The sequence below is a fragment of the Corvus moneduloides genome, chromosome 6, assembly GCF_009650955.1.
Source record: "Corvus moneduloides isolate bCorMon1 chromosome 6, bCorMon1.pri, whole genome shotgun sequence".
Taxonomy (NCBI): Eukaryota; Metazoa; Chordata; class Aves; order Passeriformes; family Corvidae; genus Corvus; species Corvus moneduloides.
Window position 1 is genome coordinate 23,346,239 of NC_045481.1, and position 20,096 is coordinate 23,366,334.

The 20,096-nt window shown below is 51.5% G+C and overlaps 2 protein-coding genes across 3 annotated transcripts in view; both read right to left on the reverse strand.

The window, feature by feature from the left end:
• BATF (basic leucine zipper ATF-like transcription factor) overlaps positions 1–8,552 on the reverse strand; it is a 31,813-nt gene extending 23,261 nt beyond the window's left edge. The window contains exon 1 of the mRNA XM_032111711.1: positions 8,466–8,552. The gene's annotated coding sequence lies outside the window, so the exon portion shown is untranslated. The remainder of the gene's footprint in view (positions 1–8,465) is intronic.
• Positions 1,983–19,482, reverse strand: JDP2 (Jun dimerization protein 2). 2 transcript variants are annotated; one of them, XM_032111709.1, is made up of 4 exons: positions 19,385–19,482; positions 8,466–8,689; positions 3,869–3,973; positions 1,983–3,036 (listed from the first exon to the last, which is right to left on the reverse strand). In XM_032111709.1, the coding sequence occupies exons 2-4, from the start codon at positions 8,664–8,666 to the stop codon at positions 2,851–2,853; spliced, it is 492 nt and encodes a 163-aa protein (XP_031967600.1). In that variant the 5' UTR covers positions 8,667–8,689; positions 19,385–19,482; the 3' UTR covers positions 1,983–2,850. The 2 variants fall into 2 exon arrangements, with proteins under 2 accessions (XP_031967600.1, XP_031967599.1); XM_032111708.1 differs by lacking the exon at positions 19,385–19,482 and having other exon boundaries at positions 8,466–11,703.
• Positions 19,483–20,096: the final 614 nt, after the last annotated feature.

Here is a 20,096-nt window from a genome sequence, read left to right on the forward strand (position 1 = left end):
GTTTGGGTGAGCACGGGAGAACCTCAGGCTGGAGCAGCCAGTGAGCCGGACTAGAGCTGTGTGCCAGCAGCGACTGCCGTCCTCAGGGCTCCTGCGCCCAGGGCCTGCAAACGCGGCTCTACAACCAGCTACAGCCATCCACGGGAGGGATCCATGTGTGCATCTCTGTGCGCCCACCAGGATGAGGGATGCAGCCCAACATCTGGCTGGACTGGAGACATGGGGCTGGCAGCTGCCCCACAACTGCTAGGCTATCGGCTCCGGCACTACCGGCACCGAGCCCTGTCCCAGAAGTACGAGTTCCCTTCAGCTCTGGTCCAGCAGTGGTCTACAGTGCACCTAACCCAGGATGGAGTGGTGTGGGATGGCCAGGAGGTGGCTTCCTGGCCTTTGAGACCTGTTGATTGACTTTTCCAAGCAAATCCACATTACCAGTCCGTGCATGAAGTGGACCCAAGTGCGAGGACACTGCCACAGGTACAACCACTGGTTTTTAGGTTTAGGAGCATGTTCCAGCATGCGGTAACACAGGCTGTGCCTGGCATCTGCCCTCTGCTCCTGCCCATGCCCAGGAGATGTCACTGTAATTTACAAGTCTGTCCAGTGGAGCACTTGTTTCATTGCAAATTTTTAATTCTGAGAAGGTGGGGGCTGGGCTTTAAGAGGACAGATGGTACCAGAGTCAAGAACATCAAAGAGCCTGTCTCCTACAGAAACCAGGAGGGCTTTGCAGTATAGCTCGCTGCACAGAGATTGAACGTTTTCCATTCAACACTCAGAGGCTGTGGCTTAAAGGGGAACAGGCCCAAATCCTCTGCTTTAACTTCATTGTGTCACAGCCCAACCAAGTCACCTGAAAAAAAATGCCCTAAAGTTTGTGTGTCAAATGCCTTGGTACTGACTGGAATACAGCAGATAGAATCAGGGAATGGTTTGAGTTAGGAAGGACATTGAAGATAGTCTCATTCCAGCCCCTGGGCACTGCTAGGATTCAGCTCCTGCCCAAGCCTTGGCTGGAATAGCTGAGCATTAAACTGATGTAGATACATCACTCTTCTGCTGCTGCCTTTGCTAGCTGCTTCTAGCACATATGGTTTCAAAGGGCACCTTTTATTTGTCTTCCAAGCCAGCTGTTTTCCTAACAGAAATGTTTACTGCAATGTGGCTATTCACCAGAGAAAGGCCATCGCCTGCATCCACAGCACTGCCAGTGCTGCTGGAAGGCGTGTAGCAGGTGAGCGAGAGGCCTCCTGAATGGAGATGAGCACACAGGCTCTCCAGGTGAGAAAAAAGCACAAGATGTCTGTAGACAAGATGCCTGGATCATCTGGTATCCACAGGGAGCTCCCACTGACCACCAAAGAGGAAATTTATTACCATGTACACTTTGCAGAGGGAAAGAAAGAGATGAGATGAGATGAGATAAGGAGGCCCAGCACGTGCTCTGCATCCTCTCAGCAGTTGGATGAAAGGCAGAGGTATCACATTTTTCAAAGAATGAAGATTGGCTCCTGACAGCAGCTGAGGAATAGGTCAGATCTGAGCCACGAACTCCACAGCCTGGGCAGAAGGAAGCACAAAGGCACACAAAAGGATCACCAGCACAAGGACATCATGATAGCTCCCCTGTCTTTTTTCTCATAGCTGAAATGAGCTCAAATTGCTGTATTTGGGACTGAAACAAGAAGGACCAGTTAAGGATGAGATGGTCTCCCTCTGCCTTTCCAACTGGCAAGCCATGCCTGCCTATCCTCTTTTGTGCAGCATTGAGCTACTTCTTGCTTGACAATAGTCAGAGCTGCCTCCAAGGTTCCCAGCTTTTCTAGGGTGACTTCTCCCAGCCCACAGCTGCTAACACAACCACCAAAATCAGCTCTGGGATCTGCTCCACTGTCCCACTCAGCCAGGAACGCACCTGGCCTGTTCAGCCCTGGCAGATGCTGCCACAGTGCTGACCCAAACAGAGCTACAGGAGGACAGCATACGCAAAGGTAACATTTACTGAGAGATACAGAACTGAATATTATGAAGGACATACATGGATGGAGAGGGTAGCAACACCACTGCAGAGAGCAGCTTGGACCCCCTTCCCAGCATGCCAGGAAAGGAGCTGGATGCTACCAGACAAGTAACACAATGGAGATAACTGTGGCGTATGTGTTTGTAACAAACAGACCATTATAACGTACATTTCTATGGGATCACATCTAGTGATTATATAAATCCATATAGAGATCACTGTATAAAAAATTTGTAAAAAATACTTTAAAAAAGTGTAAAAATGTGCATTCAAAAGCACGGCCGGCACGGACAGCTGGGCTGTAAACATTATACTGAGTGTGCTTGTGGGGGGCGCCTGCGCCACCGAGCCCCGACAGGCCTGCCCACCAGATGGGGCTGCATCAAGTGTTTGTGGGTCTTGGGTTTGGGTTTCCCTCCGGAGCGTGCGCCAGGAGCGGCAGCAGCCTCTGGGCAGGGTGCTGGTGGGCACTGCATAGCTGCCGCTCCTCAGCTTGCACCCCCACTACCCACGGGCTGTGTAGTCCTTGCAGGACATGCTGTGCCATCGTGGGTCCCAGAGCTGAGAGCAGGCTGAAGGGCTGTGATGAGGTATCACAGGGAGGCTGCCCTCACTGGCACCACCAGCCCTGCTCCCAGGTTCAGCCTCAGAGTACATGGTTGGCAGGTTCCTGATCTTCTCTGTTCCCATGTTTGGTCCACAGTTCCCAAGGAAGCCCACTGGGTCCAGGCTGCACCAGGCCTGGGTGCACAATTCTTCATACAGTACATACATTAGAGACCCTGGAAGACCCTGCACGACTGTCTCCTCCTCCTGGCCCAGTGCCACCTTCACTTCTTCTCTAGCTGCTCCAGCAGTGGGTTGGCTTCGCTCTCGGGCGTCTTGATGCTGTCTGTCCGCACGATGCAGGTGGGACGGTGCCGGTTCAGCATCAGGATGAGCTGCTGCCTCTCCTGTTTCAGCTCTTCTATCTGGGCCTTCAGCTCAGCATTCATGAGCTCTAGACGCTCAGACTCCTAGCAGGACAGGAACACAACCTCATGTGACTTTATCTAGCAGGACAAGATACAAGAAACAATTTGGCCAACAGGCCACCTCTGCCCAGTGCCGTCCCTCAGCCCCTGCAGCAGGGGAGCAGACTGAAGACCTGACAAGACACCACATCCCTCCAGACTGTTCATCCCCAGCCCTGCTGCCTTGTGCTACTTAGTGCCATCACAGGGAAATAACAGCCACCACCTGGGGCAGGTGTCTGCTGTACCCCAGCAAAACCTCTGCCTGGCTGCTTTCTGTGGTCTGGTAAGGTGCTTGGGAACAAACCCATGTTTACGTTTTCACCTGCACCATCTGTAAGGAGCTGCCCTTGTGAAATGACTCTCTGTCTCATGCTGTGTCATCTGCCCATGTCTCTCCACTGTTTGCAGAAAAACGGCTGTGACAGTTTCTCGGCCTTGGGGTCACAGGTGAGTGAGCATCAGGCCTCTGAGTGGGAAAATCTTTAGGACTTAGGTCAAGGGGCCAGCACACTGGCAGCCCCTGTCCTGTGCCACACTCATAGGGGTGCTCCTGCTCCAGCACTGAGGCAGAGCCATTATCATTCCTCTCTCACCGCAAGCCCAGAGCCCTCCTCCAGCCCTCTCCAGCCCTGGTACGATGGGTAAGCTCTGCCTGGGCATGTACATGGCCACCACCTTCACAGCCTCATGAAAAGGGGGGGCTGTATTTTCCCAGATATGGGCACTGGAGCAAGGGGACACAGAGGGGCAGTTCAGGAGGCAATGTTGCCTGCAACTGGAGTACCATTCTAGGGAAGTCCCTGCTGTGCCCTGGGACAGATTGGGCACCCACCCGCTGCAGGAACTCTGTCCTCTCCTTCTTCTTGTTACGACATCGTGCTGCTGCTACTTTGTTTTTCTCCCGGCGCCTTTTCCTCCTCTCTTCTTCCTCATCCAGCTACAACGAGACAAAGAAACCCAGATCAGAGCCAGCAGGTGTGGGTCGGGGCAGGAGGTAGGGGTGAGCATGTGGCAGGGCAATGTGGCAGTCACCCAGTTATGGGCCACCAGCAACATGACTTAATCCTCACTGGAACCAGGTGTGCTGCTGCTACAGCCTCTAACTCCACTTTGTGGAAACACAGAGAGAGAGACCTGTACCCCCAGCTGAGGACATGGCTGGTAGGGGACAGACAAGCCTTCACAGGGCTGCTCCCTCCCTGAGAGAGGGCAGAGATGGAGAATTGAGCCCCCTCCCAGAAACATTGGCAGTTTGTCACACAGACATCTACAGGCTCAGCTCTGTGAGCACAGACATTGAAAGCATCACACACAGCCAAGGACAAGAGTCAGAAAAACACAGAAGATACCCCAGCTGGGCCCACCCCATTCCAATACCTGTCTGCTGCAGCTTCAGCACTGAGTCACAGGGCCACCACAGTAAGATGGGGACAGGTCCTGCATCCCCTGTAAGGAAGCAGGACACAGCAGTACCTGCACTGTTCGCCATGACTCAGTTCTCTGTGCTCTTTGACTCAGACCACACAGGCCAGGCCAATAGGCCCTATGGGTTAGAAACCCATAATCAAAGTATTTATGGACATATGCTACAAAGCCTGTATTAATGGCCTATGGCATGCCTACATCCAAGAACCCAAACTAGCTCCTTCAAGAAAAATCTGAGGGTTGGAAAGCCCTGTGAAATCAGGTTATACTTTGTAATATGGATAGAGAAGAAAAGGTGCCCAGTGCATTCATCCACATTTTGCCTGGGTCTCTGAAATTTGAGGTGTCAGACTGAACTGCCTCATTCCTATTGACTGATACCTGATGGCCACAAGATCACCCCACATGCAGGCGCACCAGTAGTGCCCGATGGGAATGAAGGCTGCAGGTGCCATCATCCACACTAAACCATGCACACTGCTAACAGTCACCAAGTCCAAAACCCACTAACCAAAACATCCCAATGTGATGCATAAGGACTGGACAGAACATGGACTCAGCAAAGGTAGGGTGAAGGGGTAGCTTAAGCAAGCTGCATGTCCAGTACACAGCACATAGCATGCTGTAGAAGGCAGTGTCTGAGCTTTATAACACTAATGGTTTTGCATCTTCTCTACCTTATTTTCCAAGCATTACACCAAAGCTGCTATTTTAGCTGGGGATAAAATATTAAGCAAAGCCAGCACAAGCTATGCACAGACTTCCATAAAGCCAGGCTGCCACCATTCCTTTGCCAAGGCAGTATCATGGGGCACCAATGTACCACACTTGGGAGAACTAGGATCAGAACTGCACTGATACCCCCACATCCAGTCAGAAATGGACAGCTCACACTGCATCCACACAACTTAGATGTGACAGGTTAGCAGAAGTAATCTGGAGGGCTCTAACTCTACATTCTGCTGCCAGCTCTTACAAAGCTTCCTGACAGAAATTAAGAGGAGGTGGACATCAGGGTAGATGCAATTCCACTCTGCACATTTAGCAACCACCCATCCACTCCTAAGACAGCTTCTTGGCATTTTAGTTCAAGGATTACTAGGAGGGTGCAGAGAGGTAACGTGCTCACAGCTCCAAAGCTCAAAAAACACCCCCAAACTTGGCTTCAAAAGTACATCTTGGGTGTAACAGGAACTGGAAGAGCAACCAGCAACTGCACCAGCCCTGGGAACTACCTGACATTTCCATGCCATGTTGGTCCATTCAACCAGAATTACAGAATAAGTGACCTGTTTCTGACCCTGCCTCCACCTCACTGAGGGCCCAGCAGAGGTCTGTGTCCTTTAGGTGGAGTACAGATGCTCCAGGAAGGTGGCTCAGCACAGATAGAAGCAGCTTGAATTCTTGGCTCTGCTTTTTGATCACAGCTCTTGTAGTTTCATAGAAATATAGAAACGTTTGGGTTGGAAGAGACCTAGATCACCTAGTTCCAACCCCTGTGCCACAGGCAGGTACACCTTCCAGTAGAGCAGTTGCTGAAAGCCCCATCCAGACTGGTCTTGAACACTTCCAGGTATGGGGAATCCACAAATTCTCAGGGTAGAGAAGTTCTCTTCTTCAAGAAAGCAGGTTTTCCCCATCTGCTTCTGCTTGATTTCAGTTCAAAAAGGTGACATGGCTCTGGTGCTGAGGGTTAGGATGTTATTCAGAGGCACAAGGGACAGTGATGATGTATCACCCAATAGCATGTCTCAGCAGCTGATCTCCAGGGGATCCCTGTGCGTAGAAGGTCTGGGGATGCCTCCTGAATTGTTTCAGTCAGCAGCCTCAGAGAATGAGGTGATCATCTGCCTGAGGGGCAGGGCTCAGTCCCAGAGGAAGCACCCCAGGTGGGATTCAGTGGTGGAGGAGCCCAGCAGCACCTGTCCACACCTGTCCAAGAGGAGAACAGCTTGCCCAGTGGGGCTGTCCATCAACCTGAAGAGAATCCAGCACCCAACACCCACTGGGTGGGTTTTGTGTGTGCCCCCAGGCACAAACACCCCAATGCCAGGAGATGCTGGTGCCCCCAGCAGAGCAGAGAGAGCTGCCTTTCCCAGGCTCATGAAGCAGCCACACAGAGTGGCACGCTGGCACCCAGCATTCCTGGGCTCCAGCTCCCTGCAAGAGGAAAGCAGCTGCAGGCTGCATTGCAAAACCATGCGTGGGCAGCTTCTTGGCTACTCATGGGATAAGCAGCTACTGCTTCAGCTCCCTCAGGCCTTTGCTGCAAAGCCTTGCCAAGGGCAGCTCCATTTGCTGTCTTCAACTCCTCAGCTTCACAGGCCATGCAGGGGAGGAACCAGCTGCATGGAAGGTAGCTGTGCAGGGGCTGCCAGTGGGTTTTATCTTATCTTTCCTGCACATGGTGCCTCAACAGCTGGCTCAGAGGACACTCAGCAATTCCAGTACCTGCTGTGGGGCAGAACTGCCCAGTCCCTGTTATACAGATGCCAGTGACATCACATACCCATGCCCACAAAAAGCAAAAGCAGCTGTTGCAGGGCCAGCTCAGAGGTGTTCGAGATGCCCCAGGAAAGGAGCTGTGCCCGGGAAGACAGCATAGCCACAGAGTCACCCTCTTTCCTCCCCAACCCATGAAGCAAGGCAGGCACTGCAGCCCATTTGCTGCATAATACCCAGCCCAAGAGCTTGGAAAAGAATTTGGCTTCAGCTGCAAATCCGTGACTGCTTTGCCCATAGAGGGACCAAAGCAATTAGCATCCCCCAGGGCCTTACGATGGCCTCCCACACTATCCTAGCCTCAGCTCCTGCCATTGCAGAGCTGCCCAGTCCTTCCCAGGTGACCTCCAGGCTGCACAAGCTGACTGGACACTCTCTTGGGCACAGAGCTCCTGTGCAAGGTGATCAAATGGACTACATCATACCAGTTCTACCTGCAGGAGTCCACCTCAAGCGGCTGGGGGGAAAGAAGAGGGATGCTCTGGACCTGGCTGCTGCTGAGCTTCTGCCAAAAGAATTGGGCTAAATCAAGTGCCAGCACCATTTGGAGAGCAGGTTGCTCTCTGGAACTGCTATTTTACCCCCTTCAGCTCACAGCTCATCACAGGCAGCTTTTCACATCATCTAGTACCTCCTTGCTCATGCTTCCAGAGAACACACATCACTCCATCCTCATAAGGCATCCAAGGTAACCTCACGCAGGAGCAAATGCTCTGTTCAGAAGGCTGTTTATTGGACCTTCTAACAGCAGCCACTACCCTCACCAACGTGGGACCTCTGAAATGGTGGGTTCCCAGCTCCATCTGCAGGCAGTAGGAGGTGTAAACACTCACCACCAGTACAGCCAGTCAAAGACTGGACAACCAACACATGGGACAGCCATACAAGGGAAACACTGTCCAAGCATCTCCCTAGTCCCTTCAGCCTGCTCCTGACATGGCAGCCTGTGGTACCAAGTAGAAACTACCCAGCTTCCCCATCCCAGGAAACTCGAGGTGAAGCCAGGGCACACCCCAAGCAATGGGGCAGGGGCAGCTCCCAGCACAGGCTGAGTCACTGCTCCACACCACTTGTCCACACACCTCATCCCTGCTGGAGAGACACCACCAATGCCAGAAGCATCAAGGGTTTGTTGACACGGGTGACAGGCTGTGTGACTTCTACTCAGGGTGTGTGCCCCAACCTAGGGACATGTTGGCTGCATCAGACTCCACTCCATAGGCAGGGCTTGAGCTCAGCTGGCTGCCAAAGGCTGCAATGGACCAGTCAGGTCTGGGACACTGAGGCTACCACTGCCAGCCAGGGACAGAAAGTCAGGCAGGGGGAAGAGGCTGCTAGTGGAGCGGCTGCCAACGTGCATGCACAACACCAAACAGGGAGCTTATAAAACACACTGCTGGCCACCCTCGTACGACAGCCAAGCATGGGCAGGAGGAAAACCCAGGCAAGTGCAGACAACAGCCCTACAGGGCCGCCTGCAGCCAGCAGTCCCCAATACTCACCTCACTTTTGACAGGCTGAGGTCTCTTCCCAAGCTTCACCTCCAGGAAGTGGAGTGGCGAGATCATGGCCCCGATGTTGCGGATGTCGGCGCACTTCAGCTCCTCGGCGGTCAGGGCCGTGCCAGGCAGACCTGTCAAGGGGCCAAGCCCAGGCAGCGCACCAGCCGTCAGCGACGGGTCGGGGATCTGCCCTGGCATCATAGCAGGGGACACCGCTTCGTAGGCTGCAGGGGGAGACAGACATCCCATTACAACCCAGCTATAGGGCCTCATGACACAGCACAAGCCAAACTCATGCTACAGTCCCATCACCTACAGGGGTTCGAATCAAGGAAGGCAGACATTCTCCCCCAGGAAGGACAAAGGCAGAGAATAAGTAGAATCTGTATGATAGAAACCAAAATATATGAATCCTGCTAGGAAGAATAGGCTACAGAGGTGTAGATCAGGAAGGGAGGAGACCTGAGAGGCAAAGCACCAGAAGAACAGGAGCTGGCTGCAATGACAGTGATGTGATCCAGTGGACACCTTTCTCTGGAGTACAGCAGATCAAGGTTTGCTCCTAACTGAGTTTTGATTAATTAATGTGTGGATTATTCATAGAAGAAGAAAGTGGCACAAAGAGGACCATAATATGCCCTAGGCTGGATTTGTTCTGGGCATGCTCAAAACAAATGGTCAGGGCTAGGACACAGCACACAAAGACCACAGATAAAACTGCAAGAACAAAACCTGCCACTGTACAAACATCTCCCAGCACAGACATGAGGAAACAAAGGCTGGAGGGGAAGGGAAATGGTGCAAGGTTCAAAAGTCATCTTCTATCAGGAAAGGAAAAAAAGTGAGAATAGGATCAGGGCAAACGTCAGCAAGTCATTTATAGGGAGGAGAAAGGGAGTTATCAGTAAATATGAAGAACAAGCAGCAAAGAGATAATAAAATTAAACCTAAAACTGGAATTCCATAGAGCTGGAGCTGTTACATCAGTGCAAAAGCCATGGGAGCAGATGGTTGTTGGCTGCAATGCAAGTACATCCCTGCTGTGTAACTGGCCTGGGACACTCACAATTACCTGTAATGTACCTATTTACAACATGCAGAGTCAACTTCTGTCCACACAGCAGCCATTTGCCCCTCTTCTTCAACTCAACCACATGTCCCAGTGTGCATGCACTGCTCGCCTTGCTCTGCCCAGCCAGAGAAATCCCAGTACACTGTAGGAGCCTCCAGGCATCCACCCCATTCTGCCCCTGTGCAGGAGGCACCAACACAGCAGGGATAAGGACCGGCAATGTCAAGAGAAAGAAATAGGCTAAAGGAGTGGACCCAAAATCTCAGTGTGCAGCTTCCTGCAACCACAAGAGCCAGTCACAATGCAGGATTCAACAAACAGCTGGGGACTCATGGAGGCTCTCATAGCACCAAGTGTCAGAGCAAGGAGGAGCATTAAATGACAGATAACATACACTTGCCCTGCTCTTTCCAAAGCATCCACCCTCATCTGCTGACACCAGGCAACAGGCAATACCAGACTTTTGGCCCAGGCAGTACGGCTGTACCGACCCACACGCACACAGCCAAGCCAGCTGCCACAGCTGCTCAGCACTTGCCATTCCAGGGTGACAAATCTATGTCAGTACCAGGCTGAAAACTTGAGTAAAGCTGCACGGGAGATAGAACTGCTGGATCAGACAGTCACAGAACAGTTGAGGCTGGGAGGGACCTCTGCAGATTGCCTGGTCCAGCCACCCTGCTCAGGTGGAGTCAGTGGGAGAAGGCTGAACAGGGTTAATTACAACAAACAGAGAAGTCAAGGATTTCTTGGCAGCGGCACATCTCTTTACCCAAGAGATTATTTAATACATTTGTTAATGTGAAGGAACCAGCGATAAGCAGCAGAAGGGAAGGAAAAACAAGCATACAGGCTAGTCAAGGGCAGAGCTCCACAAGCTTCCAGCACAAGTGCTGTGCAAGCTGTATTGCTGTGACAGATAGAATGATTTGCAGCAGAGAGTGCCTGCAAGCTGCAGTGAGCTGTGAGCTGTCATACAGTCTAATCTGCCAATAAAGAGGTGCAGGTGTCAGCATGGGATGTCCCCTGGCAGGGTTTGCTCAGCTGTGACCAAGAAGACTTGAGACAGATCAGGGAAAGCAAATGCAGCAAGAGAGAAAACATAAAGAGGTGGCAAGCAGGAATCAAGCCCTCTGCTCCAGTCATCCTTTAGGAGACCAGAAAGGGAAGAGAAAGCCGGTGCTGAGCAGTGCTGGGAGCACTGCTGTGGGGAGAGGAAGCTGGGGGGAGGTGATCTGCATAAGGTCATTAAAGCCTGAAAAGGAGAAGACAGGAAAGACAGACAAGTAACTTTTCAAGAGAAGTGCTACTACCTGATGAAATGGACTCCTGCCCATTTGGTGACAGAAAATAAAGAGAAAATACTTGGTAACGATACTTGACCTCAGAAAAGACTACAGGTCAACTCCTTGAGATTGCAAGGACCTAAACTGATGCAAAGCGTTCATTCTTCCACAGCGATCTCTAAACTAAACAACTGTAATTCCACACCTGCAGTGGAATCTTGTACTGACATCTTGTACCAGAATCTGCACCAACATCTTGTATGGTGTCCAGAGATGCCCAGTGCAGCCAGGCTCTGAAGCTGCACACTACCTCCCTCCCCCTTCCTTTCAGGCCTACACATGGCTAAGATGCTTCACCCCTCCAGAAATAAGCACCATCACACCCTTAGGCTGCACTCCAGACAGGAAGACACAAGTTATTTAGGGAGTGTGGCTAAATCCCTACCACCTTTCTCAGAGCTTGTCCCTCTCCAGCAGAAAAACACTGGGTCAATGAGGTGGCACAGCAAAGGGGCAGCAATTCTAGAGGTTCTTCCCAGGACCCTCTGCCATAAGACAGAGCTGTGTGGAGTTAAATTCAGTCTACCATTTTGGGATAGCTGTACACACTGCAGAGCTGGCCATTTCCCTGATGCTGCCACCAAGGTGACATGCTGTGGCACTGGGGAAGACACCTGCCAACAGTAGCACAGCCTGGGCCAGCTGCTGCACACCCCTCACCAGCAATCCCACAGATATCCAACCTAAACCTCCCCTGACTCAGCTTCATGCCATTTCCTTGAGTCCTGTCATTGGTCACAAGAGCAAAGAGATCGGTACCTGCCTCTCCTGAGGTAGTTGTAGACTGCAGTGAGGTCTCCCCTCAGTCTCCTCTTCTCTAGGATGAACAAACCAAGTGACCTCAGCCACTCCTCATGCAGTTTTCCCCTCCAGGCCCTTCACCATTTATGTGGCCCTCCTTTGGATGGTCTTTAATGGCTTAATGTCTTTTTTTAATTGTGGTGCCCAAAACTGCTCACAGTATTCAAGGTGAGGCCACACCAGTGTGGAGCAAAGCAAAACAATCCCCTCCCTTGCCTGGCTGGCAAAGTTGTGCTTAATTGTCTTTCATCATGACATGCAGCTGACAGTACCCACACTAGACAGTCCAGGTCCTCAGGCAGACTGAATGTAGGGTCACTGCAATTTATGAAATAAGGAGCAGTGAGAAATCCATTCTTCAGACTGTGGGACAACCTGACCACTCAGCACCCTCCCCCATGCACTCCTGAGGCGGGGGCAGGTCCCTGGGGAGAAGTGGATAAAGATTTGAGAAAACACTTTTCTTTGGCACATCTTTTCCATCTGTGTCTCTGATCTGGTAGCTTAATATGCCTTGAAATAGCCTCCATACCAGTGTAGCACACAACACAGGTCAGAGTGAAGTATCCAATGTGCTCTAAAAATTTATCCTGGATCCAGGGACTGCACTGCCAAAGCCCACATCACACCTGCATCAGTGTAAGCTAAATCTTAAGCTGATAAAACCAAAGTGCCAGAAGCCTTCTGGAAAACCATAAACCTGGACATTAAGATGAGCTGAGACCTAGGTGGAAAGGGGGAAAAGTGTCTTCTACAAGTGGGATCTTGCTTAGGGGTCAGAAAGCTCAGGAGCACATTGAGAACTGCCAAGAGTCAAGCTGAGTTAGACCTTGGAGAGGAACATAACACCATTCCCAGCAGGGCTATAACCATGGAAATAAAAAGGAATGAGGAGAGGTGCCATCCCTCTCTGCAGAGCAGGGGTGCAGTGACAGATCATCTCCCCAGTTCTTGAGGGCCCTCAGCCCCAGGCACTGTCACTCCTGCTGATGGAGGGACTTAAACTTGAACAAACTCCAAGTCTCTTCCACTCCTTTGCTTCTTCCTAATGTAAGGACAACTTTCTTTTCATCCCAAGTCCCACATATTTTCCCATTCTTTTCTGGTGAGTGCCAGAAGTAAGAAGTTGTACTTTGATCATGTAAAAAAAGCCAGAGCATGGAATTCTTTTTAATACTTTGGTCTTCTTCCCAAGGCCGTTGCCCTGGCAGACATGGACGTGCCTACCTATAGCTCCAGCATATTTGTACCATGTTCACATGGTAGGGCAGAAATTTAAAGTTCAGGATCTGAGTTTAACCTTTAAGTTGCACCTTTTCAACAGCCACATCTTGCTGGATGGGGTGAATACAGCTGGTGCCTTGCCAATTCTTAATTCCTTTCTGGATATTCCCTTGCAGCATTTGCTATTTCTAAGGCACGTGAACCAACTCACCTCTGTATTCCTTCACTTTCTAACACAGTGCTTTAGTTGGGATTCTTATTAGACTTTTTTCTTTTCAAAACTGATTAATAACACAGCCTTTTTCCCTCAATGCCAGGTGGTCTTTCAACATCTCCTTACATGAGCTTGGAAATGTCGTGTCCTCAGTAAAACCTAGTTTTCTGGTGTCCTACATTTGAACCACACAATTCTTTTGTATGCATTGTATCAGTGATGCTTTTTCACACAACGAAGCCAACAGCATCACAGTGAGAAAAGAGAATGTGCAGTCTTGCATATGACTATTGGATCAGCATGACACCAGCTTCTTGAGTTTACATTCACCATAACTCTGCCTTCTACACCAATGCTATTCATCCTTTTTTTGCCATGATATCAAGATGCTCCAGAGTGAATGAGGAGACAGAGAAGGCTTTCTTACAACTTCAGTTCAATGATGAGTAGCTTATGCCATTCAATGCTCTCTTCAACAACTATCTTTGCAGCAAAAATCAGGTCAACATGTGATTTCATGGGTCAAAATTCAGTTTGTATTTCCTAAGCTTTGCTTCTACACTCCCTTATTCTGGTTAAAATACTCTAACATAAGACTTGACCTCTTGCCAAAATGTCTGTAAACCCTCCTAACTATTGCATTAACTTTTGCATCCTTGCTTTGGCACTATTCTTCCTGTGGCTTCAGTCAACTCAGTTACTTTATCAGCAGTCTCATCCCCAAAAAGCTGACAACAGTACAGCTTTCTTTGCTCACCTTGGTTTTCCTGCATCTTTCTCACCAGTTTCAACTGTTTCTGTGCTTTGTTCCCCAGTTATGTCCTTAGGGTCAGCAGTCTGTGACACTGGTTGATTTAATATTTCTTAAAGACAGCACCCATTACTCTTAATTTTTCTCCTATTGCCAGAGTCTGTTATCTTCTGGAACCCACAATCCAGGGGAAAGAAGCTTTACTAAGTTGTTTCTGTCCCATACAGTTGCTCAGCTTCCTCCGTGGCACTGTCCCCACATACCCTTCTATTCTTTCTCCTGCAGTTCTAATCTTCATGTTCTTGGGCTTTTTTTTAATGGGTTGAGTTTTTTTCTCTTCCCATACTGATTTGGCTGCTGCTTTTTCAGGGGACTCTTTGTTTGGTTTTGGGTTTGTTTTTTTTAAGAAGCTGCTGTTTGCACAGCAGTTACAGCATAAATCTAACGTGCGTAGGCATAATTCATATAACCCGGTATCCCTGGGGGTTTGTACTCCAGCTGCTAGCCTGTATTCACACCCCCCCCTGCCACCTCTTCACTGCTATTCTTACCCACAGACTAAAACTGGCACAGGAATGCCTACCTGTGTTGAAATCATACATTCAATTCCCTGCACATACACTGCCTCAGTTTGTATTCACCATCCTATGCATCCTCACTTATCCAGAGGCACTGTTTGTTTCTTTATAAACCAAATGCAGCTGCTGCTGTTGCATCAAGAGCATCATCCTGCAGAGACGACCATGACATCCCAAAGCAGGCTCTGACAGTCACACTTCAATTTAAATTGCCATTACTGCCTTATCTCTGGTGTCAGCTTCCTTGGTGAGAGTGAGGGCTATTTGCAGCCTTATTTTCAATTTTCCTGTCTATAATACAATCACAGTTTCTTACAACATAAGCTATTTTACGTGTGCTGACATCTGTAATGGTTGATCCAAATATGCTTCTGATGCTCAGAGAGCCAGTCTAGCATCTAATATAGCCAGCCAGCAGATTCTGACACTCTGTACCTACCAGCATGTTTCTCTTTTGCCCATGTTAAGCACCACACGAAGGCATACTGTGTCCTCCCAGCCCTTCTCCATGCTGCCTGCAGAATAAAGGCCATGCTTGCCTGGTATTCTCTCACCAGGCTCAGCCTGGGTGCCTGCCATTGCTTGTCAGCTGCGACACATCAGAGCACTGCTGAAGTCTGTAAACCACCATGCAAGCAATCTTTGATGTCTTTATCAGTGTGTTAGCACCTAACACAATATTGCCATTTGTATGTACTGTCTTGGAGCACCCGAGTCACAGCAACTGGCCTTTCATCTGCTCCTGGCCAACAGGGAATAATAATTCTGCTTTGGAGATCAGAAGCAGCACTACCAGCTTATAGTTCTTAGATTCAACTATGCCATTTTTAAACTTTTTTTTTAGCTCCTGGCTATCAAGTTACCTCTGTATGTCATACATTGACCATCTAGTTGCTTCTGTGAGCAGAAGGATGATTTATATGAAAACCCTTTCCTGACATACCCAACTTCTCATGCCCCAAGAATGTAACTTCCTAAACAAAGACAGGGCAGTTGGCTATTATGTCCTTCCCTGAAGCTTTGAGCCACTTGTTTTTTTCCATCTGGACTCTTCTGTCTGAGAAGGCTGCAGAGTGCTGATGGTCTGAAGCCTACAGACCTTCTTCCACTTCCACTCCAAGGTTCAGGCCCCAGTGAGCACCACATTAAGCATGATGAAGGCAGAAAGACACTACCCCATATTCCCAGTGCCACAAGTACCTTGCCATGAAATTAGAGATTTTTTTCTGCTGTCTAAAACATGATACTCTCCCATTGCCACACAACTGCTATCTGCTCTAGATGTATTTGGTTTTGAGTAGCACCTTACAGCAAGTCATATCTTCTGTCTAGCTGCTTCTGCTCCACACTGTTAAAAGCAGTAGCTTGCAGTGCCAGTGCCAAGCACTGTAGTGATCAGTGTCAAAGTTATTTGCCAAACATCAGAACACAGCAGCAGACAAGCCCTTTGGGGGTAACCAGTCTTTTCAGATACCCATACAGTAGCTCTGGTAAATATGGACTTTAACAACAGCCACTGTGTATTCATTCATTCAGTTGCTGAACCTGTTAATGCCAAGGAACCCACCACCTGTAGCATATGGAAAAGCTGCAGTGACACACACTGGGATAAAAAACGTGCATGCTCTCTCCTTACCAAGCACCTAACATTACTTAGTGTTTTATGGCATCACAGAAATTCCCCATTGTTTAAAGACCAGTTAGAGGCATGGTCACAGCATGGCCTACCAAGTGCACTGAGGTGGAGCATGCCACCTCAGAATGCAGGACACTGTAGTACTTCACTACTCACCATAGTACCTCCACACTCCATTTCCATTCCAGGAGGGAGAGACAGCTCCTACAACCAGGTCCTAGGTTTGCAGGTCCAAAGATGCATCTGTGCCCTTCCCACAGACGCTCCGAGCTGCCATTCTTGCTGTTCCTTTCCTCCCACAGGCAACCCCATGTGGTGGGAGAAGAGTTGCAGGGTTTGTGAACACCCATACGTGTAACCTCCCACCGCCTGTACACAGAGTGAGTAGGGGGCCACAATGCTGAACAGAGGAAGGAGCTATGAAGAACTGTTCCTCAGGAGATGGAATCTAAACCTATTTCACAAGTGGGAACATTCTGGCTCAGTCCTGCACATCTAGCTGGCAGAAGGAACATCCGAGTCATTCACAGACAGAAGGCTATGAAAAGCTTTCTAAAAACAGGAATGCGGAGAGCCCTGCTGCCCTCCCTCCTCTTCTCCACCAGCAAAGCTCAAAGCTTCCTACACTGTGCACACGGGACAGCCCAGAGCAGACAGCATCTCCTTGGCAGAAATGCCATTTTGCAGCCCCTTATCCAAATGAGTCCCACCACTAGGCCTCCACACCTGCCTAATGCTTTGACTTCTTATCCCTTTTATGAGGAGGGAGGATAGTGGTTCTCCAATCCTCAGCTTTAGAAATAATCCCCATTTGCCATTAGCAAGGCAGTCAGCTCACAGTCCTTCCTCCCTGAGCATTTTCCTCCATACCTGCACAAGGCAGCAAAAAGGTCTAGTTTAACTGCTACCACCACTGCAATGCAGCGATTAACTTGCAAGCAACCTGTGACAGCAGGGGTTTGTACAGCACCTACCACAGCAAGGCTCCCCTATTGCAATAGCTAATTGCAATAACTGTAAAAAAATGCCATTAATTATCACAGTATTATTAAGATTGCAATTAAGTATTTGAGGCTGCACCACCCACTGGACGGCAGTACAGAGCAGGAAGGTAAAAGCTATCCTATTTGTACCTGGAGCAGCTCAAAGGGATTTGAGAAGGAAGGAATATCCTAGTCTGAGAAAACCTCAGTGTCTGAGCTGCAGCCTAACAACTGACTTGTTGAAATTACCCAGGACCTTCCATAACCACATGTGGTCCGGGCTAGAATCTTCTTCAAGAAGGCAATCCTGCTCCAGTACAAAGCTCTGCCCTCAGGGGCCAAGGATGGCCTCAGAGATGAGAGCCCCCACCCCCCCTACAAACTCCTCAAAATTATGCCCTGAATACCAGGGTCATCCACAAAGACCTCTAATCCTTATAAAGACCAGCTCTGGCTAGCTTGCAACAGCACTGCTCAGCTGAGAGGCCTATGTGCCTTCAGCTCCCTGTTTGCATGTTAAAATAGCCTGCAATGTTTGGATGGATACTCTGGACAGTCCAAGCAGAGAAATGCAGCCAAAGACAGATGGCATCAGATTTGCAGTGCCCCCTCCTTGCTGCACTGGCACTGCAGGAGACACGCATGCTGGCAAGGGGTCCATGCCTCACCATGGCTCTGCCTCCCTTGCTCTTGGGGCCAGGCCCATTACAAACAGCCACTGCAGTGAAAAGGGCCTCTTACAGCTTCACACTCAAGACATTGCATGCTGCCAAGTACCTGGCCCAGGCAATGCAGCTGAAGTAGCAAACACTAGCACAGAGAAGGAGACCACAGAGCAGATGCTCAATGCTGCTTGAGCAGTTGGACACAAGCAGGAGGAGGCAAGAGGTGTGAGGGAGTATTTACTCTTCCTTGGCAAGGAATGTAGCACAGAGACCTTTGCATCCTGTAAGGAGGGAAATACTCAACCGTGAAGATGCAGGAAAAGCATCCATAGGTGTCTCAACAAGGAAGCAGAGGCAATAACCTGCACACAAACTCAGCAGATCCCCCAGACTCCAGAGACCAGGGGCAACCAATCGCTGGATGACCTAGGAATGGGATGGATGGCAGCTCCTGCACCCACACACTTATCCCCTAGATGGGCAGGTTTTTGCATTTTTAAATCACTAGGACTCATACTAAGAATCCAAACTCCAAAGACTGGCATTACCACATGCCCTCACACAAGCTTTTACCAACAGATTTCCAGGGCAGACTCTGTCAAGAGCCTCCAGACAGAGTTTTTTATGCAAGTTTTCTCCAAACGAGCTAAAAAATGCTGGTCTGAGCTGCAGAAGCATTTGCTTCTGCTGAGCTCTCGGAGTCCAAACACACACACACACACACACACACAGTTTGGCAGTGGTTGTGTTCCAGGGCTGGTAATGCAAGCCATGGAGCAGGCTGCCAAGACAAGCAAGAGAACGAGCCAGGCCCTGTTTCATTGGCCACCATACGCTGCATATGGCCCTGGAACCAGCCAGCACAGTGTTCTCACCCTCCTTGAAGGCATAGGAGACCCTGTGTTTTCAAATACACCTCCACAGGGCCTTCATTAAAGGAAAATGGAAACATAATGTGGCTCTTACTCCCCTGGTATTTCTCCCTTTCCCCCAATTTGCTCTCAAACCTATTTCCCTTCCATGGAAAAAAAAAAAAAAGTGCCTCCTGGAGCAGAGCGTGCAAAAGAATGCAACTTCCATTCAACTCCATGCCTGACTGCTAAAGCGGACTTGGGACCGCGCGGTGGGGGCACCTCCAGGGCCCCTTTCCTTCCCCGGGCCTCCCGGGCTGGAGACAGGGCTGGCGACAACCAGCCTGCCCGGCACGGGCCGGCAGCCGCAGGGAGCCCGCGCCCCTCACCTGCGCACCCGGCCGGCAGGTGAAGCGGAGGCAGCGAGCGCCCGAAAGCGGGGGCCCCCCGCCGCCCCGCAGCTCCTCAGTGCGGCAGCAGCCCAGAGCCAGGCACCCCCAGAGGCAGCCCCAGCCCCCGCGCGTCGCCGGGTGCGGGGGTAGCAGCCCTGCTCTGAGCCGCCCATGCGGCTGTACCCGCCCCCCGTGCAGGGTCTCCCCGCATCTCTGCGATGCGCCCGACCGCCCGGAGAGCGGCACCCTGCCCGCTGCCGCGGGATGCCGGGATGCTCCTCCGGGCGCTCCCCACCCCAGCCCCCGTCGCCGCTATCCGCCACCCCCGCGGAGCCCCGCGCCGCCGCCCGCCCCCTGCCGCAATCCCGGCCCGCCCGGCGCGTCCCCCGCCCGCGCCCACACCCACCGTGCAGGGCGACCGGGCTGCCGGGGTGCCCGCGGGGCCCGGCCGTAGGGGCCGGGCGCGGGCTGCAGGCTCAGCCCCGCCGCCTCCGCCGCTGCCCCGACCCCCGGGCCCCGCCGGGTGCCGATGTCGGTGCCGGCCGCCGCCGGGGCGCCTTGGCCCGCCACCACCCGCCGCCCCGGTGCGCGCCTCCCGCAGGCTGTGGCAGGCGGCGGGGTGGGTTGCATCAGCCCCGGTTATATAGCGGCCCCTGGGCTGCGGGGAGGGGTCGGGAATGCGGAACCGGCCGGGCTGCCAGCGCCACACGTCAGGGAGGGCGGGGGAGCGGGGCCGCGGGGCGGGGAGCGCCGCGCAGGGGTGGGACCAGCCGGGGCACCCCGACATCCCGCACCTCGGCATCCCGCACCCCACGGCGCGGCAACCTCACGGCCCGGCATCTCCGCATCCTGCACCCCGGGACTCCGCACCCGCCACCCCTCGGCAACCCCCTGCCCTCGCAGCCGGCATCCCCGGTACGCTCCGGCACCTTTTGACCCCTCCGCACCACGGTGCCCCGTGACCTCGCACCCCCCCGACCGGGTGCGCGCCTTCCACGCGCTCCGCCTATCTGCTCCCCTCCACACACTCTCTGCTCTCTTCCACACACTCTCTGCTCTCCTCCACATCGCTCCCGTTCCCCGGCGCACGCCAGGACACGGTCCCGGGCAGTCCCGGC

Excerpts from the sequence above, each read along its gene's own strand:
- JDP2 (XM_032111708.1), bottom strand. The coding sequence starts at position 8,738 with ATGAGGCCCTATAGCTGGGTTGTAATGGGATGTCTGTCTCCCCCTGCA. Across the intron at positions 3,974-8,465 it reads CTCAGCCTGTCAAAAGTGAG|CTGGATGAGGAAGAAGAGAG; the intron begins GTGAGTATTGGG and ends GTCTCGTTGTAG. Across the intron at positions 3,037-3,868 it reads GGACAGAGTTCCTGCAGCGG|GAGTCTGAGCGTCTAGAGCT; the intron begins GTGGGTGCCCAA and ends CTGTCCTGCTAG.